This window comes from Pleurodeles waltl, chromosome 11 (assembly GCF_031143425.1).
Source record: "Pleurodeles waltl isolate 20211129_DDA chromosome 11, aPleWal1.hap1.20221129, whole genome shotgun sequence".
NCBI classification, from domain to species: Eukaryota; Metazoa; Chordata; class Amphibia; order Caudata; family Salamandridae; genus Pleurodeles; species Pleurodeles waltl.
Genome location: NC_090450.1, coordinates 34854659 through 34880953, shown reverse-complemented (window position 1 = coordinate 34880953; position 26295 = coordinate 34854659). Strand labels below are relative to the sequence as shown.

Below are 26295 nucleotides of genomic sequence, written 5' to 3'. Positions count from 1 at the left end.
GGACGTGGAACTTTTCATTTAGGAGAATAGGATTCAAAGCAGGCAACATAGAAAACCGACTTCATGCAACTCCATCTTACATGCGTTAAGTGCACACCCAAAACATCAAATTCATGCGATACCCTTGGTGGAAATACAGGCTAGATGGAATTGCAGGAAAAATGAAGATTTCCATGATGGTATACAAGTTATGGGTCAGCGTTTTGAAAAAATGGGCTATCAAACACAAATTATAAAGAATGCACAACAGAAGACTATGCAGGTGACTAGGACAGAAATTCGAATGCCCCGGAACACCAGGAGGAATGATAGAGACAAGGGGAAGATCAGATTAGTCACGGATTACACAGAGACCTTGAATATTATGAGGAAAGTACTGAAGAATCACTGGAATAGCTTAAGACAGGATATGATATTGGAGGATTGCATAACGAATAGACCAGAGATTACATATCGGAGGGGGAGATCTTTAAAAAATCTTTTATGTCCCACCTATCTAAGATATAAAGGAAAGGAGGATTGGTTAATGGGATGGAATTGAGGTTTCTATAAATGTGGCGTTTGTAGATGGGCATGGCATCGGAAAAAGGAGTTCATAGATCATAGAGGACAAAACTTTGAAATACAAACAAATATTAACTGTGGCACAAACTTTGTGGTATACATAATACCATGTGAACGTGTATATGTAGGGAGTACAATTCGTCCTCTCAGAGTGAGAATCACAGAACATCTGAGGGCAATTAAGCAAGGGGATGAAAGATATCCGATTGTGCAACACAAAAAATTATGTGAGAGACAGGCTGCCAATAAAGTTTTTAGATTCTTTGGATTCGAAAAAGTTTTTTTGGACCCCAGGGGAGGCAATAGAGAATTACATTTGAGAAGAAGGGAATCCCTTTGGATTATGAGGCTACGGGCGGTGGAGGATGGTTTGAACACAGATCAAGAAATTGAATATTTCCTAGGGACTTAATACATGTCTAATATATAGCTCAAATAGTAGATCTATTCACAGAATGTAAATATGAGTTTAAAATGAGGGGTTTACAGAATATGGATAAGAGCTAAAAAGTTATGTTGTAGTTGACTATAAAATTGTGTTTACAAAACGTTAGATATGAATCTAAAATGTTATAATGTAGGGGACTGTGGAATGATGATTATACGTGGCATTGGATAAGAGAAATACTTACAAAGATAGGCGGTACATGCAGTCATGTGAAACATTAAATTAAAAGATAGACTAACAGTAATAGAGTTATACACAAATGGTAGATAAGTAGTCAAAATATCTGAGTACAGGCATCAAATTCAGTGGGATTAATAACAAAGACAAGTCCGCACAAGTACATCAGCAGGGGTTATTAAGGTAATATGATCCATAGGTGGGTAATGGTTTCAAATTTGGTAAATATGAAGAAATCGAGCATGAGAAACAGTCCCATCTCGATTTCCCCTTGAGAGCGATGTCGGTAGAGAGAGCCCGTGTAGTTAGTCCTTTTTTAATGTTCTCGGAGCAGAAGCTATATACACAATAAAGATAGAAAGCGGACAAAGATAACGGAAGGAAGTGTACTCGCTATAGATGCGGAGGATAAACATGGGTAAGTGGATAGAAGGCAATATAAAAGGTTGGCAAAAGGAGGATGCTCGTATTTAATGAGCCAGACAATGATAAGATGCATGGTTATATATATATAGATCTATATATACATCTATATATACATATATATATATATAGATATATAGATATATATATATATATATATATCTATATATCTATATCTATATATATATTGAAAATGTCACTTACCCAGTGTACATCTGTTCGTGGCATCAGTCGCAGTAGATTCGCATGTTCTGCAATAGCTCGCCATCTGGTGTTGGGCCGGAGTGTTACAAGTTGTTTTTCTTCGAAGAAGTCTTTCGAGTCACGGGACCGAGTGACTCCTCCTTTTGTCTCCATTGCGCATGGGCGTCGACTCCATCTTCGATTGTTTTTCCCCGCAGAGGGTGAGGTAGGAGTTGAATTGTAGTAATAGTGCCCATGCAATGGAGTGACTAAGTATGCACCTATTTAAGGTTGAGATGATACATATATAAATAATTGAAGGTAACTTCCAAACTGCTACAGGCTCCCGGGGAGGCGGGTGGGCACATGCGAATCTACTGCGACTGATGCCACGAACAGATGTACACTGGGTAAGTGACATTTTCAGTTCGATGGCATCTGTCGCTGTAGATACGCATGTTCTGCATAGACTAGTAAGCAGTTATTTCCCCAAAAGCGGTGGATCAGCCTGTAGGAGTGGAAGTGGTCTGAAATAATGTCCTTAATACGGCTTGACCTACTGTGGCTTGTTGTGCGGATAACACGTCTACACAGTAGTGCTTGGTGAATGTGTGAGGCGTAGACCATGTGGCTGCCTTACATATTTCTTGCATTGGGATGTTTCCTAGAAAGGCCATGGTAGCACCTTTCTTTCTGGTTGAGTGTGCCCTTGGTGTAATGGGCAGCTGTCGTTTAGCTTTAAGGTAGCAGATTTGGATGCATTTAACTATCCATCTGGCTATACCTTGTTTTGAAATTGGGTTTCCTGCATGAGGTTTTTGAAATGCAATAAAGAGTTGTTTAGTCTTTCTGATGTTCTTTGTTCTGTCAATGTAATACATCAATGCTCTTTTGACATCTAATGTATGTAGTGCCCTTTCAGCTACGGTATCTGGCTGTGGAAAGAACACTGGAAGTTCCACTGTTTGATTTAGATGGAACGGTGAAATAACCTTTGGCAAAAATTTAGGATTGGTCCTTAGGACGACTTTATTTTTGTGTAGTTGTATAAAAGGTTCCTGTATAGTAAACGCCTGAATCTCGCTTACTCTTCTTAGGGAAGTAATGGCGATGAGAAATGCCACCTTCCAGGTTAGGAACTGTATGTCGCAGGAGTGCATGGGTTCAAAAGGTGGACCCATAAGTCTAGTTAGGACAACATTTAGGTTCCATGAAGGAACAGGTAGTGTTCTTGGTGGTATAATTCTCCTAAGGCCCTCCATGAATGCTTTAATGACTGGTATCTTATATAGGGAAGTTGAATAGGTAGTCTGCAGGTATGCAGATATTGCTGCAAGGTGAATCTTAATGGAAGAGAAAGCTAGGTTAGATTTTTGTAAGTGAAGCAAGTAACCCACTACATGTTCTGGAGTTGTGTGTAATGGTTGTATTTGATTAATATGGCAGTAGCAAACAAACCTCTTCCATTTACTTGCATAGCAGTGCCTGGTGGATGGCCTTCTTGCTTGTTTTATGACTTCCATACATTCTTGGGTAAGTTGTAAGTGCCCGAATTCTAGGATTTCAGGAGCCAGATTGCTAGATTCAGCGATGCTGGATCTGGGTGTCTGATCTTTTGGTTGTGCTGTGTCAACAGATCTGGCCTGTTGGGCAATTTGATGCAGGGTACCACTGATAGGTCTAGCAGCGTTGTGTACCAGGGTTGCCTTGCCCAAGTTGGTGCTATCAATATGAGTTTGAGTTTGCTTTGACTGAGTTTGTTTACCAGGTAAGGAAGGAGAGGGAGAGGAGGAAAAGCGTAAGCAAATATCCCTGACCAGTTCATCCATAGGGCATTGCCTTGGGATTGTTTGTGTGGGTATCTGGATGCGAAGTTTTGGCATTTTGCGTTCTCCCTTGTCGCAAACAAGTCTATCTGAGGTGTTCCCCAGAGTTTGAAATAAGTGTTCAGAATTTGGGGGTGAATTTCCCATTCGTGGACCTGTTGATGATCTCGAGAGAGATTGTCTGCGAGTTGATTTTGTATCCCTGGTATAAACTGTGCAATTAGGCGAATTTGGTTGTGAATTGCCCAATGCCAAATTTTTTGTGCTAGCAGGCTTAACTGCGTGGAGTGCGTCCCTCCCTGCTTGTTTAGATAATACATTGTTGTCATGTTGTCTGTTTTGACGAGAATGTATTTGTGAACTATTATTGGTTGGAAAGCTTTTAGTGCTTGAAAAACTGCTAGAAGTTCTAGGTGATTGATATGCAGTTTTGTTTGATGTACGTTCCATTGTCCTTGTATGCTGTGTTGATCGAGGTGTGCTCCCCACCCTGTCATGGAAGCATCTGTTGTTATTACGTATTGTGGCACTGGGTCTTGGAAAGGCCGCCCCTTGTTTAAATTTATGTTGTTCCACCACAGAAGCGAGAGGTAAGTTTGGCGGTCTATTAACACCAGATCTAGAAGGTGACCCTGTGCTTGAGACCACTGTGATGCTAGGCATTGTTGTAAGGGCCTCATGTGCAGTCTTGCGTTTGGGACAATGGCTATGCATGATGACATCATGCCTAGGAGTTGTAATACCATCTTTGCCTGTATCTTTTGTGTTGGATACATGCGTTGTATGATGGTGTTGAAATTTTGAATTCTTTGTGGACTTGGAGTGGCTACTCCTTTTGATGTGTCTATTATGGCTCCCAGGTATTGTTGTACCTTGCGTGGCAGAATTTTGGATTTTGTGAAATTGACGGTGAACCCTAGTTTGAAGAGGGTTTGTATGATATGATTTGTGTGATTTGAGCACTCTATTAACGAATGGGCCTTGATAAGCCAGTCGTCTAGATATGGGAACACATGTATTTGCTGCCTTCTTATGTGTGCTGCGACTACTGCTAGACATTTGGTAAAGACTCTTGGTGCGGTTGTTAATCCGAAAGGCAGTACCTTGAATTGGTAATGTATTCCTTTGAATACAAGCCTTAGGTATTTCCTGTGCGATGGGTGTATTGGTATATGGAAATAAGCATCCTTGAGGTCTAAAGTTGCCATGTAGTCGTGCAGTTTTAGCAATGGCAATACTTCTTGTAGTGTGACCATGTGGAAGTGGTCTGATTTGATGAAAGTGTTCACTACTCTGAGGTCTAGGATTGGTCTCAGCGTTTTGTCCTTCTTTGGTATCAGAAAGTACAGTGAGTAAACTCCTGTGTTTATTTGTGTGTTTGGCACTAATTCGATTGCATTCTTTTGCAATAGTGCCTGCACTTCTATCTCCAGGAGATTGGAATGGTGTGTTGTTAAATTTTGTGCTTTTGGTGGTATGTTTGGAGGGAATTGTAGAAATTCTATGCAATAACCATGTTGGATAATTGCTAGAACCCAAGTGTCTGTAGTGATTTCCTCCCATGCTTTGTAATAATGACCTATTCTTCCCCCCACTGGTGTTGTGTGGAGGGGGTGAGTGACATGTGAGTCATTGTTTAGTAGTAGGGGTTTTGGGGCTTTGAAATCTCCCTCTATTTCTAGGGAATTGCCCTCCTCTATATTGTCCCCGAAAACCTCCTCTATACTGTCCCTGGTAAGTGGACGGTGTTGCTTGTGAGGTGCTGGCTTGTGTGCTTTGACCCCGAAACCCCCCTCGAAAGGGCGTTTTACGGAATGTGCTGTAATTCCCTCTGCTCTGCGGGGAGTAGAGTGCGCCCATGGCTTTGGCAGTGTCCGTATCTTTTTTGAGTTTCTCAATCGCTGTGTCCACTTCTGGACCGAACATTTCTTTTTCATTAAAAGGCATATTGAGAACTGCTTGTTGAATCTCTGGTTTAAATCCAGACGTTCGGAGCCATGCATGCCTTCTGATAGTTACAGATGTATTAATTGTCCGTGCAGCTGTATCTGCAGCGTCCATGGAGGAACGTATCTGGTTGTTGGAGATGGTCTGTCCCTCCTCAACCACTTGTTTTGCCCTATTTTGGAAGTCCTTGGGCAGATGTTCAATGAGATGTTGCATCTCGTCCCAGTGGGCTCTGTCATAGCGCGCAAGTAGTGCCTGGGAGTTCGCGATGCGCCACTGGTTTGCAGCTTGTGCTGCGACTCTCTTACCAGCTGCATCGAACTTGCGGCTTTCTTTATCTGGGGGTGGTGCATCTCCAGATGTGTGAGAGTTGGCCCTTTTCCTAGCTGCTCCTACAACAACAGAGTCTGGTGGCAGCTGTGTAGTGATGAAAACCGGGTCCGTAGGAGGCGGCTTATACTTTTTTTCCACCCTTGGTGTGATTGCCCTACTTTTGACCGGCTCCTTAAATATGTCTTTTGCGTGCCGGAGCATACCAGGGAGCATAGGCAGGCTTTGGTAGGAGCTGTGGGTGGAGGAGAGTGTGTTGAACAAGAAATCATCCTCGACCTGTTCTGAGTGGAGGCTTACGTTGTGAAATTGTGCTGCTCTAGCCACCACCTGAGAGTACGCGGTGCTGTCTTCTGGTGGAGATGGCTTTGTAGGGTATGCCTCCGGGCTGTTATCTGACACTGGGGCGTCGTATAGGTCCCATGCGTCCTGCTCTTGGTCACCCTGGCTCATGGTGGTGTGAGCTGGGGAGTGTGATGGAGTTTGTGCTGGTGAAACGTTAATCACGGGCGGAGGAGAGGGTGGTGGTGTAACTCTTTTCACCACTTTTGGTTGTGGTGCTTGTTCCGTCTGGAACTCCAACCTTCTCTTTCTCCTAATGGGGGGAAGGGTGCTTATTTTTCCTGTCCCCTGCTGAATGAAGATACGCTTTTGCGTATGGTCCACATCAGTTGCTTGTAGCTCTTCCTCAAACCTATGCTTTTGCATTTGGGAGGTTAGCGAGTGCTCTTCCGTATAAGAGCCTGAAGCTGGGTCGCTTGCAGTTTGTTTCGGCATCGAAACTTTGTCTGCGTGTTTTTTCGGCTCCGAGGTGACTTTTTTCCTTTTCGGGGCCGAAACCTCTCGGCGTCGATCTGTTTCGGTGCCGCTGTCTCGGCGTCGAGCCGTGTCCACACCGGCATCTCGGTGTCGAGGCTTGTCTCCAGCACTTTCTCGGTCCCGAGAAGGCTGCGTGCCGGTGTCTCGACCGGAGTCGGACGATCTCGGCAGTGTTTGGGCCTTTTTCGGTGCCGACGGTCGGTCACCGAATTTATGGGTCGAGCCATGGCCTGGTGGCAGTGGCGTCCCCTGGGCCTTGTAAATGTTTCTTTGTGTGGTTTTCGACGTCTTACTCACGGTTTGTGTATCGTCGAATCCTTCGGAGTCTGAGTCTTGGATCGAGAAGGTACCTTCTTCTTCCTGTTCCTCGAACTCCCGTTGGGCTGTCGGTGCGGACGCCATTTGAAGTCTTGTGGCTCGACGGTCTCGGAGTGTTTTTCGGGACCGGAACGCACGACAGGCCTCGCAGGTGTCTTCGCTGTGCTCAGGTGACAGGCACAGGTTGCAGACCAAGTGTTGGTCTGTGTAGGGGTATTTATTGTGGCATTTGGGGCAGAAACGGAACGGGGTCCGTTCCATCGGCGTTCTTCAGCACGCGGTCGGGCCGACCAGGCCCCGACGGAGGATCGAAAAACTACCCCGAAGGGCACCGGAGCTCTTCGATCTTCGATGCGGTGTGGAATCTAAGTACGCCGATCCCGAACGCAACAATACCGATGAAAATCTTCCGAAATTAGCTAATTTTCCGTTCCGAAACTCGGAGCGACAGGAACACGTCCGAACCCGATGGCGGAAAAAAAACAATCGAAGATGGAGTCGACGCCCATGCGCAATGGAGACAAAAGGAGGAGTCACTCGGTCCCGTGACTCGAAAGACTTCTTCGAAGAAAAACAACTTGTAACACTCCGGCCCAACACCAGATGGCGAGCTATTGCAGAACATGCGTATCTACAGCGACAGATGCCATCGAACATATATATCTCTCTCAACACTTGAATTCGGCAATTCCCTCACCGCTCCTGACCGCCAATGGTGCCTGGATTTGACGCGCTCCCCCGCGTCTGACATGAAAACGATACCTTGTACATCAATAAGGCAACCGGCACTCTTTGATTGTGCAAATTAGGTTTAATTCAACCAAAACAGGAACGCGTTTCGGCATCTCCGCCTTTCTCAACCTGTGGGGCTGTCATTTTGGAGGTACTGGTGAAAACCAGTTGGTGGCCGTATGTGGCACTTTTGGAGGTTGTGGTCAAACCCCTCTAAGAGTTGCCAGCCCCATTATGGTGTCAAACTCCCTGGAGGTGCTGGCTCATACCTTTTTTTGGGGTCGCAACACCCCATAATCTGGACGAGATCAGTCTTCTCCCGTCTCGCCTTTTTTTTCTTTCTTCAGTGAACGATCATAATGGTTGGGGGTGCCACGTCCAACCATGTAGTCAAGATCAGTCTTCTTTACCGAACCTAACACACCCCGTGTTTTTGTGATAAACCCATTGTTTTGTGACAAATTACTGTGGTGGGGCCTGCCATACTAATTGTGTGTCTGGCAGGGTCTCCTGGTTAAAAAAAAAAAAAGTGGTGTGTTGCCTTTGTGGACACAGTCCACTAGTAGGGGTTTCTAAGTTGTCCTACCTAAGTGAGACCCATCTCCTCAATAGACACTGACTGTATTTATGTAGTAGGCCAGTGTATGGTATTCCCCGTGCATGCTTTTTTCCCATGAAAAAAGGTTGAAATCTCATCAGGTGCAAACAGGGTGGTGAACAATGTTAGTAGTAAGTATTATTATTCGCATGACCTTTAAAAGCTGTACATCCAAGTGTGTAGAGAGAGAGTTGTTATATACCCTCCTTCTGTGTAACTGCATATATGAAAAACAATCTGTGTTCTTTTGATACTGTGATTGCCTACAGCAGTGAAAGCAGGCATAATGCAGTGTGTGTCCGGTAAAGATGTACTTATTTTTATATATATGCATTATCATTGATTTATACGGCATCCCCATCTCAGGGTGCTTACTTTTTCTATAGTTCACGCTAGAAGTGACATTTTGTTATGTTTGGGGCCGAAAAAACACTACTGTTATTACCCAGATTTTCCCTGGGTATACATCTGAAAGGGATTTGTAGAAGACCATACATGCCTGGGTGCATTTACACATCCCTGGCCCATGAACCTATGGGTGTGTGAACAAGCCAAACCTGTCCTTGAACCCAGTTTGTGGGTCGTTTAATGAATTTTTGCAATACTTATTATGTAGTGGGTTATTATACAGGAGAACCATACCATTGCAACCTAACAGTTTTTATGGCACACTTGAATAAGCTGCCAGTGTGTGTGCATTAGTACTTGCCTTACGAACTTCTGTTCTCCCAGTGCATGTGGTGAATGCTATGCAGCCAATTCATTTACAAAGTGGCAGTAGTAACTGGTAAATATTGCAACTGCACCTCTATTAGTGCATTCTTTAGGGACGTATGTTTGTATAACTGAGTTCTACCTGCTATATAGTATAGCTATGGAAAATGCAAAAAAACACTTATGTGCATGAAAAGTAAACTTGTGTGGTTTGAAAGAATCAGTCCCTGCTTTTCCTTTGAGGAGCCGAGGCTAAAAAATAAAATATATATATATTTTTTTAAATCCAAAGAATCGATCTTTTCTTTTACTGGGATCATAATTTTACCTTCCTGTCCTTGTTTTAAGGGCAGCTAAGGAATGCGCTTCCAGAAGATAAGCAATTGATATATAAAGGTATTTGTGCTCGACATGAAGGCCATTTTTTGATGTTTACAATTCCTTGCTCAAAGCTTACCCAGTGGGAAAAACTATTTAAGAGCATTCCAAAGCAATATAAAGTGTGTAAAAACATTGCAGTAAGCACAGGCATGTAAAGAAAGACTGGGAAAATAGTTAAACATTCCCCAGAAACACAGTAGTGTATGGATAAACCTATTTATTTATTTTAAATGTATAGGTGCATTTTAAATGCACCTATAAAAAACCTTTGTGTGTTCCAACGCAGTAAAAAGCAGCATATGAAGTTTGTATCTGAACAATTCAACGAAGCATTTTTAAAACATTTGCACTCATGCCCAGGGCAGTTCACCCGTGGTCCTGCTCCCATAATATAGCAAAGAGCAAATTCTTACCTCATCCTATATGGTTTTCAGATGAAGCTTCAGTTCCCTGCATAACCTTTTCTAAATACCTTGAGAGAGTATTTACAAAGACAAGGAACGCGTACTTGCCTTGTTGAATGAGGAATAATGTGAGCAGCGCCAAACGTGCTGCTTTGGCCAAGATTACCCCTTCGTGCAACCTTTCTTCGTACCACCTATCTCCTTAATGTTTTTGGTGGGCTTTCTTTCTTGCATCTCTCCGCTGCTGTATTTTCTCCAAAGTCTGCAGGGCACCTCTGATCTCCATGGCTACTTCCTAAGATACCTTAGGAGGTGGTTCCAGATCATCAGGTCAGGTGCACAGTGAGACATAACATGTCCTATTGTCAAATGTGAGTATCTCAGTTTTGGAAGAATTCAATTTGCGGTGGATCCATATCACCCACAAATCAACGGCTCTGAGGCAACTGAACATTTTTTGGTTTCCAATGATTTGGGGCTTTCTAATTTAAAAGGTATTTGTGTGTTATCAGCAAAGATATAACACCTGAGCTGAAATTCATTGATTTTGTGGCTAATGACTTCATGTAGATGATAAAAAACAAGGGTGAGAGGATATAGCCTTGTGGGCCCCCTGCTTATGAAAAGCACTGTTTGGGTGAGAAGAACGAGTTACTTACCTTCGGTAACGACTTTTCTGGTGGATACATTAGCTACCTGTGGATTCCTCACCTCATGAATACTCCCATGGCGCCAGCATTCGACGGAAATCTTCTTACTAGTCTCTGCACGTCGACGAGGACGTCACTGTCTCGCACGTGACGCCGTCTGACGTCATACAGGCAATAAGAGGTCCTCGACGACGTGCAGACGTCAGTACCAATCATTTTTTACGTGCATGAGAACAACCAGGCAATGCAATGAAAGAGCAAGGCAACATCCATTATATTGTAAAAATACACCACATTGTATGAATAACTGTAAATCTTTTTATGTACATATATATATATATATATATATAAAACTCTCTTTTCAAAATATATACACACACCAAGTATATACATAAAGATATATACACATATACATATATATAAATATATTATATATACATCTATTGCACCCTCAAAGACCAAGAGGAGCGCACTCAAGGATTACTTGGCAAGACCATAAAGGCAACGGGGAGGCGGGTGGGACCGTGAGGAATCCACAGGTAGCTAATGTATCCACCAGAAAAGTCGTTACCGAAGGTAAGTAACTCGTTCTTCTGATGGATACAACTACCTGTGGATTCCTCACCTCATGAATAGAGTCCCAAAGCAGTACCACGCCCGGCGGTGGGTGCCTAAATGGTCAAACCAAGAAATCCTGCAGCACTGACCGTGCAAAATGACCGTCCCTTCTAACCTCAGAATCTAAACAGTAATGTTTTGCAAAAGTGTGAAGGGACGACCAAGTTGCGGCCTTGCAGATGTCGACCACAGGAACACCTCTGGCTAAAGCCGAAGTGGCCGACTTAGCTCTGGTGGAATGAGCTCTAATGCCCTCAGGAGGATCCTTCTTTGCCAAAGAGTAACATATTTTAATGCAAAGAACAACCCACCTGGATAGTGTTCTCTTGTGGACTGCCTTTCCTCTCCTCTTGCCCACGTATCCAATAAACAGCTGATCCTCCAGCCTGAAATCCCTTGTTCTATCGATAAAGAAGCTCAACGCTCTCTTTGGGTCCAGACGGTGCAGTCTTTCTTCCTCTTTGGAAGGATGAGGCGGAGGATAGAACGTGGACAAAGTAATTGCCTGAGCCAAATGGAAGGGTGAAACAACCTTCGGGAGGAAAGCAGCCTTGGTCCTCAACACCACCTTATCCCCATAAAAAGTTGTATAAGGGGGTTTTACTGATAAGGCCTGCAACTCACTCACTCTCCTTGCTGATGTTATAGCTATCAGGAAGACTGTTTTTAAAACCAAATACCTCAAGGGGCAAGAATGCATAGGTTCAAAAGGGGACCCCATAAGGAAAGTCAGGACTAAGGACAAATCCCATTGCGGCATAACGAATGGCTTTGGAGGATATTGATTTAGAAGACCTTTCAAGAATCTGATAACAATAGGGGATTTAAATAAAGATGGTTGGTCTGGAAGACATATGAAGGCTGACAAGGCCGATAAATAACCTTTAATGGTAGCCACTGCACAACCTTTCTGCGCCAGAGATAGAGCAAAAGACAAAACGTCCGATAGATGAGCATGTAAAGGATCAATCTGCCTCTCTCCACACCACGCAACAAATTTAGACCACCTATTAGCGTAGATAGATTTAGTGGAGTGTCGCCTGGCCGCTAATATAACATCCACTACCTCAGGCGGGAGAGAGAAGGAACTCAGGTTGCCCCGTTCAATCTCCAGGCATGTAGGTGCAGACTCTGGAGGTTGGGGTGTAGAACCTGCCCCTGCGACTGTGAGAGGAGGTCTGCCCTGAAAGGGAGACGGAGCGGCGGGCACGTTGAGAGTTGGAGAAGGTCGGAGTACCACACCCTCCTTGGCCAATCCGGAGCTATTAAGATTACTAGAGCCCGGTCTTGGCGAATCTTCCTCAATACTCGAGGAATCAAGGGTATGGGAGGAAACGCGTAAAGCAACTGGCCGCACCAGGTCATTTGAAACGCGTCCCCCAACGCTTCCTGCATCGGATACTGAAGGCTGCAGAACAACGGACAATGCGCGTTCTCTCGAGTGGCGAACAGATCTACCCGAGGAAACCCCCACTTCTGGAAGATTAAACGGACTTGATCTGGATGGAGACGCCACTCGTGGTCTGCCGAGAAGTGGCGACTGAGACTGTCCGCACGCACGTTCAAAACTCCGGCCAGATGGTTTGCTATCAAGCAAATCCGATGGTCCTTTGCCCAGGACCATAGTCGAAGAGCTTCTCTGCAGAGAAGGTACGACCCCACTCCTCCCTGCTTGTTTATGTACCACATCGTGGTAGTATTGTCCGTTAGGACCTGTACCGACTGACCACGAAGGGAAGGGAGGAAGGCCTTGAGAGCCAGACGTACAGCCCGTAACTCTAACAGATTGATGTGAAAAATCTGTTCCTCTGGAGACCAAAGACCTTTGATCTCCAGATCCCCCAGATGAGCTCCCCACCCTAGAGTGGAAGCATCCGTTATGACTGTGGCCACTGGTGGCGACTGCTGGAACGGCTTTCCTTGTGAAAGATTGTTGCTTGCAATCCACCACTTCAAATCCACAGCAGCATCTCTGGAGATCTTGACAGTACCCTCTAGATCCCCTCTGTGTTGAGACCACTGCCTTCGGAGGCACCACTGAAGAGCCCTCATGTGCCAGCGAGCATGCGTGACCAACAGAATGCAGGAGGCAAAAAGACCGAGCAGACGAAGGACCTTGAGGACTGGAACTACCGCTCCATTTCGAAACATTGGAACCAAATCCTGAATATCTTGAATCCGCTGAGGCGGAGGAAAGGCCCGACCCAATGTTGTATCCAGTACTGCCCCTATGAACAGGAGGCGCTGAGAGGGCTCTAGGTGAGATTTGGGCTCGTTCACCGAAAAGCCCAGGTCGAACAACAACTGGGTTGTTGACTGCAGATGACGCAACACAAGCTCCGGGGACTTGGCTTTGATCAACCAATCGTCCAAGTAAGGGAATACTGCTATCCCCTTCCTTCTGAGCTCTGCCGCAACCACCGACATCACCTTCGTGAAGACTCGAGGTGCTGAAGTAAGACCAAACGGAAGGACCGCAAACTGGTAGTGTTGCGATCCCACCACAAACCGGAGATACTTCCTGTGTGACTTGAGTATCGGGATATGAAAGTAAGCATCCTGCAAGTCGACAGACACCATCCAGTCTTCCATGTTCAACGCCAAAAGCACCTGTGCTAGGGTCAGCATCTTGAACTTTTCCTGCTTGAGGAACCAATTCAAGATCCTCAGGTCCAGAATTGGTCTCAAACGACCATCCTTCTTGGGAATCAGGAAATACCTTGAGTAAACTCCTTGACCCCTTTCCTGCTCCGGGACCAACTCCACTGCGCCCTTTAAAAGGAGGACTTCTACCTCCTGTTCTAGCAACAGGAGGTGTTCTTGTGAACAATACGAAGGGCGGGGCGGGATGAGGGGCGGAAACTCCCGAAAGGGAAGGGTGTAGCCTTTTCCCACAACACTGAGAACCCAAGTGTCCGACGTAACAGTCTCCCATTTGGTGAGAAAATGCTGTAATCTTCCCCCTACAGGAGAGGAGTGAGTGGGAAATGGTGGAAGCCTAAGGCTGCTTCCCCTGCTGCACCCCGCCAGAGGATGAGGAAGAGGCAGAGTGCTGCTGAGAAGCTCCCCTGGTGCGGACCCTACCCCTCCCCCTAAAAGATCTATAGGGATGGGAAGAGGCAGGTTGCTGATATCTTCCCCGAAAGGAAGAGGAGGAAGAGCCACGCCCAAATCCACGAAACCTCCTGAAGAATCTGGAAGAGGCCGTGGAAGAAGGAGCTTGGAGTCCCAACGACTTAGCCGTGGCCCTGCTCTCCTTAAACCGTTCCAAGGCCGAATCAGCCTTAGCCCCAAACAGTTTGTCCCCATCAAACGGGAGATCCAACAATGTGGACTGTACATCTGCCGAAAAGCCCGAGTTACGGAGCCAGGCCTGTCTCCTTTCCACCACAGTTGTGCCCATTGCTCTGGCTACCGAGTCAGTGGTATCCAGTCCCATCTGGATAATTTGGGTCGCAGCAGCCTGGGCATCAGAGACAAGATCCAAAAGACCCTGGGGAAGCTCTGTAAACGAAGAGGAGATGTCATCCATCAGAGCATGAATATACCTCCCCAGGATACAGGTTGCATTGGTGGCTTTTAATGCCAGACTGCAGGACGAAAAAATCTTCTTCGACTGCGCCTCCAGCTTTTTTGAATCTCTGTCCCCAGGCACCGTCGGAAAAGAACCAGGCGCTGACTTGGACGAACAGGAGGCCTGCACAACCAAGCTCTCCGGCGTAGGGTGCCTAGATAGGAAACCAGGATCAGTTGGAGCCGTCCGATACCTCCTGGCCACGGCTCTGTGAACTGCTGGGGAAGATGCCGGCTTCTTCCACACCTCTAAAACCGGATCCAGCAGAGCGTCATTAAAAGGTAATAGAGGCTCCGCCGCGGCTGAGGCCGGATGCAACACCTCTGTCAAAAGGTTTTGTTTCGCCTCCACCACCGGCAAAGGCAGGTCCAAAAAACTAGCTGCCTTCCGTACCACTGTATGAAAGGAAGCAGCTTCCTCGGTATATTCCCCCGGGGACGAAAGGTCCCACTCAGGGGAAGTGTCCAGCCCACTGGCCGACTCCAGTCCACGCAGCCCATCACCCGAGTCCTCTAGCTCTCCTTCCTCTAGGGCTCGTTGGTACTCCTGCTCTTCTAGTACCCGGAGAGCACGCCTCCTTGAATGCAGTCGTTGCTCAATCCGCGGAGTCGACAATACCTCCGCCGAAGTCGGAGATCGGCGCCGATCTTCCGAAGCCACCGACGCCGCATCCGGCGCCACAGGTAACTTCGGCGCCGACTGAAGAGCAGTTGAAACGGATGGACCCACCGGAGTCACAGGCCGAAATCTCGACGTCGACGGGATGGAAATCCCTGGGGCCAATCCCTCCGAAGCCACCGGAGCGGCCACCGGCGCCGAGACTGGCGCCGAGCCCACGTTCCCAAACGGGAGAAAGGGCATAAAGGGTGCTGGCCGAAGAGGCGCAGGATCACCCAAAGAAAAGGCCAAAGGCCCAGCCGGAGCACCCCCTGGAGCCATCTGTTGGAAGATGGCATACATCGCATTCAAGAATGCGGAACTATCGGCTCCAGGGGTGGGAAAAGCCGGATACTGGGGTGCCTGACTCGGAGGCGACCCCGACGCCGGCCTCGGCGTCTGCGCCGGAGAAAACACTTGAGGCTCCAATACCTCAATCACCGACGCCTGTCCAGGCGAAGTTGGAGACGCCGGAGAGGGCAACGGCGTCGAAGGATGCGGCGTCACCGTGGGGCTGACCTCCCATGTCCTTCGGCGCCGATCCGGAGACGTGGAACGAGCCTCCCTTGAATGACGCCGAGATTCTCTACGGCGCCGGGAGTCTCGATGACGCCGATGTCTTGGAGAAGACTTTTTCTTGTGATGCTTCTCCTTTGACTTGGCCATAAACAGCTTCGCCTCGCGTTCTTTAAGGGCCTTCGGATTCATGTGCTGACATGAATCACAAGTCGAGACGTCGTGGTCGGAGCTCAAACACCAAAGGCAATCGGAATGAGGATCCGTCACCGACATCTTGCCTCCACACTCACGACAAGGCTTAAATCCAGACTTTCTCTGCGACATTATTTCCACAGAGAAAGAGTACGCAGCAAGATATACACTGTAACCGCAAGAGTCACAGTTGCTCCCTCGAAGATAACCGTTTCGAATGCACGGAAAAAAGGGAACTGACGTCTGCACGTCGTCGAGGACCTCTTATTGCCTGTATGACGTCAGACGGCGTCGCGTGCGAGACAGTGACGTCCTCGTGCAGAGACTAGTAAGAAGATTTCCGTCGAATGCTGGCGCCATGGGAGTATTCATGAGGTGAGGAATCCACAGGTAGTTGTATCCATCAGAAAGGGGAGTATCCACAATTCCAAATGAATGAGCAGAGAAATACTTTAGCTTGGAGAATCTAGTGAACATAGTTCCAGACATGGTTGAGTCTGTTAACTTTAGTTATGGAAAAAAAAACTCAATCATTTACTATTAGGGGCTCACACTAGTCAAAATGTCCAAAGACTGATATGATTCCGGAACACTGTTTTACTAAGCCATGAACTACGTGTCATTACAATTCCCAACTCCAGGCACATCGCATCATATTAAAACCTACCACACAGATGCGGGAATCTAGGTCGGCTGAAACTGAGAGTTTTTTGAAGATATTCTGGTTGGGGCCATAGGAAAAGTCCACTTCATCCAACTGCAAAATTGGCGGGGAAAACTTCTCAAAGCCATCAGGGAACCTACAGAAAAATTAATAGAATTCTATGCATGAACAAGACTGAATAAAATAACGTTCCGTCAAAAATACACTAAAATCAGATGGGAGAAACAGCCAAGATGGAGAGCTCAACAATACATTGAAAGGTAGCAAAACAAGGCATTTATATTTCTAATCCCAGACTGGAGAATATGTTACCTCATTAAAGAACGTAGGCATTTCTGGTTTCTAAAGTGCAGAAGGTTCTCTAAACAATCTTTCTCTTTAGGAAGAGAAATTAAAATGAAAATCTAGAGATTTACCTCATAACAACGTCTGATTCCTTGTCAATTGGCTTCAGCTCAGGCCTAAAGCAGAGAAAGATACAATTTAAGTCTGACGTGAAAACGTTGTTGCTGCAATGCCATTTATATCCACTAAATGTGTTCAACATTCAATGTATTCCCTCAAAAACATCTGAATGTTTTCTAAATTGGTTCTGCTTAATTACACTCGAACAAATATATGGCTTAAGTACTCCGATGGTACCTTTCCGGAGAAAGGTTGATAAGCCAAAATTACAAGAAAACATTGTTTCCAAAGCATATTTGCACAAGACTCACACATTTCACATTTGATTTTACATTGTGCTGGTCTACCCCAGGTTGTCAATTCATGGACATGTAAACCAACAGTTGATAAAATACCTCAAATCAATGGCGTAGGAAGCCGGCCCTTTATGTGGTATGTGACTATGTTGTAAAGGGTCCAGTTGAGTGGAGAGGGCTTGCTATGCAAATCCAAAGTGATCTACTTAGGGGTAGTGTGGTCGAGCAGCCTTAGGCTTAACACAGAGGAGTGCAAGACATCTACAAATTCACACAATAGGCAATAAATAAGACACACAACTCAAAAAGGAGATCCACACCAATTTGTAAAAATAGCCAGTATCTTTATATATGTTTAGACATCAGAGAAAAATCGTTCCGGACAGTATGCTTTTAAATAGGAATTCTTTTCACTTTAAAAAGTGGACACAATACAGTCTCTGAGTTCTGCAATGTTATCCTACAGGAGCCAAAACAAGTACTGCAAACAGGGAGAGTACAGCGACTTACAAGACCAATCTACTAGGCTTAAGGGGAGTAGTGGGTTCAAGGCAGCACCCCACAGTACACCCTCAGCGGCAAGGGGGCGGCCAGGTGCAGAGTGCAAAACAGTGTCTGGTGCCCAGTATCTTCCTATGAGAGTCAGTCACTGCAAAAAGAGGCTGCAGACTGTGGCCAGGAGGCCATTTGGGTTGAACAGCAGGGCTCAGGCCTCACAATGCTCGGGCACAGGCAGGCACTTTTGGTCCTCTTTTCCACAGCTCAGGGGAAGACAGGTGCAGAGGTGTCTTCAGGTGTCGGGTTTGGCTGACCGGAGCAGTCGCAGTAGAGGGGGGCTGTGTGCAGAGGCTGCAGGTGTCACCGGAGAGTCCAGGAGGGGTGAAACCATGAGGGACTCTGAAGGGAGGGGGAACCTTGTTGGCACCGGTGGTCCACTTCAACTCAAGTCTGGGACAACGGTGCAGGGGTGACTTCAGGTGTCGGGTTTTTGTGGTTCCCTAGGCTTCGGAGTCTCTTTGTTTGGAGTTTGCTGGAAAACAGGTCAGCTGTTCACAGGAGGTCTGCAGTCTTTTTCAAAGGCAGACAGTCCTCCTAGGTTTCTCGAGTCACAGCTATAGGACGCGTCAACTTTGGTGCAGATTTCGAAGAGGGATGCAGACAGATCGGCAAGGTTGGTACAAGGTCAGCCACTTTTTTTCTCCTTTTCTGCTTTCCCAGCTCTTCAGTGTCCTTGGACTTCTCAGGATCTGCTTTTCTAGTGCCAGGGGCTCCCTAAACACTGAATTTAGGGGCCTTAGAGGCATGTAGAATAGTAGTCAATGGGCTACTGACCCTTGGGGTCACTACGCCCCCTATATGACCACTTCCTGTGGGAAGTGTACATAACCCTGTCCTAGAATCCCCAACTATGCCATCACAAGGATGACTACTACTGAAAAATCGTGTCCACCTCGCAGTAGCCCACTTTAGGGGTGGTACTAGCCTGAGGGTGCATGCCTACCTGACTAGCTAATTTTCCTGCCTGTCCAGGTGCCAAGTGGGGTTCTGGGCAGGGGGTGGCTTCCCCTCCTGTGAGAGTAGCCAGATTTGCATTCCCAAGGCGGCAGCTTTTTTGAAGCTCACCAGCCCAAGGAGGCTAATCAGCAGGGCATCCTGTGGGAGGGAGTATTACACCCTCTCCCTGGACAGGCCTTTGTTCTGGGCCTCCGGAAGAGGAAAGGCTCTCACCCCAGGATGTCAGATTAGCATCTCAGGTGGCAGGCTGGCAGAAACCAGTCAGCAAGGACACTCGAAGCTGGTAGGTTTTCAGGGGCACCTCTAAGGTGCCATCTGGGTGCATGTATTGGTAAATCAAACACTGGCATCACTGTGGGTTTACCAATACAAGATGTTTGATACCAGACATCCCTATTTTCAGTGGAGCCATCATGTAGCTGGGGAGCTTGTTTTCACCAGTGTCCACTACATGGTTTAAAATGGCTTCTCTGGTCACTCTCACTGGAAGGTATGCCCTCACATATAATATTGAGCGCCCTGCCTGAGGGTGGTCAGGCATGCTGTAGGAGTGACTTACAAATATTACATGCAGTGGTTGGAGATTTAACAACAGGGTTGTGTAACATGTCGAGTTTTCACTTTTCTCTGCGCCAAGACATGTAGCCTGCAGTGGCAGTCTGTTATGTGCTTGGTGAGGGGTCACTTAGGATGGCACAATTTGTGCTGCAGGCCTTAGGGACCCTCTGTAGTACCCCTGGCCCTAGGAACCAGGGGTACCATTTACTAGGCAGTTAAAGAGGGTGCTAAAGGATTTGCCAATTGGACAGTTTTGGGGGAATGAACACTGGCACTGGGGACCTAGTTGGCAGGGTCCCAGTGCACTTCAGTCAAAACTGCATCAAATACCAGGCAGAAAGTGTGTGTGTGGGAGGGAGGGTGGGTTTGGGGGAGGGGGTGCAAGTATTGCAACAAAAAGCTCAGTTTCCTGCAAATGGTATTTATTTTATAGCGGGGGAAAAAACGCAGAGTGACTTTGCTGGGGTTTGAACATGTAGCCTTTGGGTTACAAACAGAACGCTGTAGATGGACACATGAAAACCAAATGCTTTCATAACAGCACTGGTTAGTAGTAAGCCAAAGGTACAGAATAGAAGATGCTTACTACTTAGGTAAACTGTTCTTAAATCCTCAACTACAAATATCCAAGGATGAAAATGGACAGGCACAAAAGATCTTTAAAGGCAAGTTTTTACACTACTGTGTAACAAGTGTGCTGAGAAATCGAGCTAGACAATCCCATTTGGAGGCTTCTTCAGCTCCCCCTCCAAGATGTATGTCACTACATAAGGAGTCATTGCATCACAGCTCATATGATTAGTATTGTGTACATGTATTCAAAGAAACAAAAATACAGGAAGAGAATTATGGTTTTGTCTGTAGGATAAAAACTATGGGATTTCGCCACTTATGCAACGCAATGAAACTAATCCCTTAAATTAGACAGCCTGCCATGTTTTGCTCTTACTAAGTTGCCTACACTGTCAGGAACCCTTGCTGCAGGGAACAAAACCCTGAATTAAAAGCCAACAAGCACTACACTGCACGAGGAGACTACAGAAAAGGCTGATAAATTTAAATTGTAAAATTACTCTTCAGGGAAGCAAACAAATATCAAACCGCTCTCCTTTCTTAAGAAAATCTGAAAATGTGAACTCAGTCCATTTCTTTTTTGAGTACAGCCATTTCTTAGATAGTTATAGACCGAATTAAACACAATAACAGCAGCTTCTCTTTGAAAACACATGTTCAAAGATCCCAAACAAAGCAGGGCATTCTGTAACATCCCTGATCATCAATCCTGATTTGATGATGGAGACTTCATTGTGGGAAAGTGCCCCTTTTTAACATGGTCACCCACACTTTTTGCCTGATATCTGATCAATTTTGACTGACAGTGCACTGGGTTCCTGCTAGCTAGAACTATACAATTGTTCACCAATTGGAAATACCTTTAAACTCACCCCAGCCTGTAAGTTCCTAGTAAATGGTACCCCCGGTACCTAGGGCAAGTGTACCAAAGAGGACCCCCAAGGGCTGCAGCATTTATTGTGCCACACTCAGGTCTCCTCACCTACGACATGCAGACTGCCATTGCAGGCTACGTGCCTTGATGCAGTTAAAAGTAAAAACACAACATGGCAGACAGCCTGTGTGCCCCGACTCCTTACACTGCAAGCAACATATGACAGTCACCTCTACAGCAGGCCTTACATCACTAAGGCAGAGGTCAACATATTGCAAGTGAGGACATATCTGCATAAGCAAATATACCCCTGCTATGTCTTTATTGATTCTTAGACATAGTAAACGAACAGGGAAGCCATTTTAAATGCATGTGCTGGACACTGGTCAATATACGTTCACCAGCAACATGATGGCTTCACTGAAAATAGCGATGTTTGGTATCAAACATCTCTTATTAATAAAGACGGATTTATTAATACATGCACCTAGAAGGCACCTTAGTGGTGCCCCCTGAAAACCTACCAACTACATGTGTGAACTGACTAGTTTTATCCAGCCTAGCACCACCAGACAAGACATGCTTCTTACCCCCAAGGGTGAGAGCTTTTGCTGTCAGGCAGTCAGAAACAAAGCCTGCCCTGGAAGAGCCCACCCAACAGGACGACCTGCAAATCTGCACTCCAATGCATGGGGCTTCAAAAAAGCCCACCAACCTTATATGCAGATCTGGCTTCATTCAAAGAAGAGATGCCGGCCCCCACGCCCCAGGGCTCATTTGGCACCTGGACATGCAAGAAATGTAGTATTCAGAGAGGTGTGACCACCCCTCTGGTCAGTCCCACCCCTAAGGTGCGCTACCTAATGTGGACACGACATTTTGAAATCTGTCATCTTTGTCCTGGCAGATCTAGGAACTCTGGGTCAGGGTTATGCTCACTTCCCAAAGGAAGTGGTCATACAGGGGTATAGTGATCCCAGTGGTAAGTAGCCCACAGGCTACTACCCTACACTCATGAAACGCTCCTAAATGCAGTATTTAGGGGTGCCCGGTGCACCAGGAAATCAGATTCCTTCTGACCTACCAAGGAGGACACTCGAGCCGCAAAAGCAAAGGAAGAAGCACCTGAACTGGACCCAGCCCTTCTGGCCCATCTGCTGTCAATCAATCAATAAATCAATCATTGGATTTATAAAGCGCACTACGTACCTGTGTGGGTTTCAAGGCGCTGGGGGGGGGGGGGGGGGGGGGGAAGAGCTGGTGTTACTGGTCGAAGACCCAGGTCTTGAGGAGTCTTCTGAAGATGAGTAGGTCTTGAGTCTGTCGCAGGTTGGTGGGGAGGGTGTTCCAGGTTTTGGCGGCGAGGTATGAGAAGGATCTGCCGCCGGACGTCTTTCTTCAGATGCGGGGGGCGAGGTTAGCGGAGCTGACGGGTGGGGGTGTAGAAGCTGTCCGTGTCGAATTGCGCCAAAGTCATCCCATCCTGCAGCTGTTGTGCCTCCAAAGCCTGGGAGGACTACCTGCCTTCAGAAAAAAGACCCAGGAACTCCAGTGGAGCAGATGAGCTGCTTCCCTGCATCTTGCAGGCACCCCCATGACAAATTGCAGGGACTCCTGACCACTAAAACCAGACGCCTGAAAGCATCACTGCAACATGTTGCACAGCCCGAGCTGAAGTGGGCCAATGGTGCCAAAGTGGTCCCCTAACCCTACAGAGACAAAGCCCACCTTGGACTTGCCCACTGTGGACCCTCTGACGTTGCCTGCAGCCTATGCACAAAGGTTCCCTCAATTACAAGTTCTCAGGTGAAGAAAAACAGACGCCTTAAGAAACCTCTGCACCTGTCGCCCCTGGCCTATGTAGAAGAGGACCCGTAGTGATCCCAGAGCACATCAAAATTTGAACCTTTTGGTGGTTCCTCCCGACTGGACCGCCTGTCCCAAGCTGCAGCATCCAGCTGCCATAGTGCTGCCCAGTGTGACCGGTTGGTGTGGTCCTAATCCTTGCCAAGTACTTACCTTAAGTCCAGGAGATTGACCTCGTAAGTTGCTGTACTATACCTGAATGCAGTACTTGTTCTTCTCTCCATAGGATAACATTGCCACTTCTAAAAATTGTCGACTTTTGAAATCTACAAATATTTTTCTTGCAAAACGTACTTACCTGATCGAATTGATTTTGGTGCCTAAACATATATAAAGATACTTTTTTTTTTTTTTTGAGTCATGTGTCTCATTTATTGACTGTTTTTATTTGCAAGTGTCTCACACTCCCCTCTGATAAGCCTAGGGCTACTCGACCACACCACCCTCGAAAAGAGCACCTTGGGATTGCTAGAGCAAGCCCCTGTCTACTAGTAATGGGAACCCCTGGACTTTATATGATATATCAAAATGAGATATCATGCAAAAAGAGCCTACTTCCGACACTCAGACTGCCCTACCTGCACAAACGTAAAGTATGGTGAGGGAGTTTGAGGATAGGTATTGCTAATGGACAATCTGAACTTTTCTTTTTTTTTTTTTTTTTTTTCACTAACGGTCAGGGGCAGACACTGCACAAGTCCCACAGTCAAGTCCAGACAAAAACCATTGAGACTGGTGGCCACAATAATACTGCTTCTTAAATGAAAACAAGGTAACACAGAAGTAGGTACCTTTCCCAATGATCATTTTGTGGTATGACAGCGTGCACTTAAGATGATGTAACTTGTCTTATGTAACGGTCTAAAGACTCATATTATATTTGAATAAGCACACACAGTAGTGAGTCCACTTGGAGAGGATTACATACAATCTATTACTGAATGCAATAGTTTCTGAGCAATGAGTGGGTTGTGCAATCTAGAGGTCAGAAGGAAAGCAATAGTATTTTTGGAAGGCAGGTAAAGCTTACACAGAAATGCGTTAGAAATATAATTGAGTAGGATACCCAAAAGGACTGTAGCTCAGTTTTCTATGAAAATATCCTTGCCGCTACCTGTAAGGAGTAACTCGATTGTTCATGTAAGATTTTAATACATAGGTCTATGCAATTTAGATCTCGTTTGGAAACGCTGACCCGAATTTCCGATTTCTCATACAATTTGCACCATCCCCTTCAGCAAGAACACCTGGGATTTGCTGAAACTCTTACATCTAAACGTGGAAGCCGGGCAAAAGAACAACATTTGATCCATCAAAGTAATTTGCCTCAACACGTTTTTTTTTTTTTTTATTCCTGGACTGTAGTGTTACTTCCACACTTGGCCATTGTATGAACATACTTAAGAAGACAATCAGACATATTTTAATTGGTGATCCGCTATACCTCCTACAGTCTTTTTAGAAATGTGATTCCTGTGAGAGAATATGTATTGAGTGCATATGTAAATATTGATAGAGAGGTGCTGCACGCAGTCTTTAGAATTATACACCAGTTGTGTATGCTTTTATTAAATAAAAACAATTAAAAAATTAAGCTTTCATAAAAAAAGAGTGGTGAACAGAATAAACAAACATTTGAAACCCTACTTGCCTGGAAGTTGAATTTAGGACTCCATTCAACATTGTCTTCATTGCAACTATCCAAAAATAACTGCAGCTCTCGAACACAAACCACTGAAAGAAAATGTTACTTACCCTGCAAGCATCTGTTAGCAGCATGTAGTGCGGTTGAGTCACATGCCCTGCATACTTCGGTCATCTAGTGATGGGCTTGGATGTTTGCAACCTGTTTTGCTTTGGAGAAGTCTTCTGAGTCTTGAAGTATAGTGACTCCCTTCTAGGTTGGCAATGCATATGGGTTGGCTCTCTTGTTAAGATTGTTTTTCAAATAGCAGGGGAGTGTACTGATGGAGCATTAAGTAGGACAGCTTGATGACCATAAGTGAAGTTGTGTGTAACAAGTTACAGATACTCTTCTTTTTCTTTTAAATATTTGTAAAGAAATGGCTCCCTGTTGCAGTTACCCCCCACTTTTTGCCTGATACTGATGCTGACTTGACTGAGAAGTGTGCTGGGACCCTGCTAACCAGGCCCCAGCACCAGTGTTCTTTCACCTAAAATGTACCATTGTTTCCACAATTGGCACACCCTGGCATCCAGATAAGTCCCTTGTAACTGGTACCTCTGGTACCAAGGGCCCTGATGCCAGGGAAGGTCTCTAAGGGCTGTAGCATGTATTATGCCACCCTAGAGACCCCTCACTCAGCACAGACACACTGCTTACAAGCCTGTGTGTGCTGGTGAGAACAAAATGAGTAAGTCGACATGGCACTCCCCTCAGGGTGCCATGCCAGCCTCTCACTGCCTATGCAGTATAGGTAAGACACCCCTCTAGCAGGCCTTACAGCCCTAAGGCAGGGTGCACTATACCATAGGTGAGGGTACCAGTGCATGAGCACTGTGCCCCTACAGTGTCTAAGCAAAACCTTAGACATTGTAAGTGCAGGGTAGCCATAAGAGTATATGGTCTGGGAGTCTGTTTTACACGAACTCCACAGCACCATAATGGCTACACTGAAAACTGGGAAGTTTGGTATCAAACTTCTCAGCACAATAAATGCACACTGATGCCAGTGTACATTTTATTGTAAAATACACCACAGAGGGCACCTTAGAGGTGCCCCCTGAAACTTAACCGACTGTCTGTGTAGGCTGACTAGTTCCAGCAGCCTGCCACACCAGAGACATGTTGCTGGCCCCATGGGGAGAGTGCCTTTGTCACTCTGAGGCCAGTAACAAAGCCTGCACTGGGTGGAGATGCTAACACCTCCCCCAGGCAGGAGCTGTGACACCTGGCGGTGAGCCTCAAAGGCTCACCCCTTTGTCACAGCCCAGCAGGGCACTCCAGCTTAGTGGAGTTGCCCGCCCCCTCCGGCCACGGCCCCCACTTTTGGCGGCAAGGCTGGAGGGAACAAAGAAAGCAACAAGGAGGAGTCACTGGCCAGTCAGGACAGCCCCTAAGGTGTCCTGAGCTGAGGTGACTCTGACTTTTAGAAATCCTCCATCTTGCAGATGGAGGATTCCCCCAATAGGGTTAGGATTGTGACCCCCTCCCCTTGGGAGGAGGCACAAAGAGGGTGTACCCACCCTCAGGGCTAGTAGCCATTGGCTACTAACCCCCCAGACCTAAACACGCCCTTAAATTTAGTATTTAAGGGCTACCCTGAACCCTAGAAAATCAGATTCCTGCAACTACAAGAAGAAGGACTGCCTAGCTGAAAACCCCTGCAGAGGAAGACCAGAAGACGACAACTGCCTTGGCTCCAGAAACTCACCGGCCTGTCTCCTGCCTTCCAAAGATCCTGCTCCAGCGACGCCTTCCAAAGGGACCAGCGACCTCGACATCCTCT

General features: G+C 46.3%; 1 protein-coding gene across 1 annotated transcript in view; it reads right to left on the bottom strand.

The window, feature by feature from the left end:
- ABCF3 (ATP binding cassette subfamily F member 3) overlaps positions 1-26295 on the bottom strand; it is a 209653-nt gene that overhangs the window by 32107 nt on the left and 151251 nt on the right. Inside the window, exons 15-16 of the mRNA XM_069212945.1 lie at positions 17155-17199; positions 16742-16874 (exon numbers count right to left, since the gene is read on the bottom strand). Of these exons, the coding sequence (XP_069069046.1) occupies positions 16742-16874; positions 17155-17199 (178 nt within the window). The remainder of the gene's footprint in view (positions 1-16741; positions 16875-17154; positions 17200-26295) is intronic.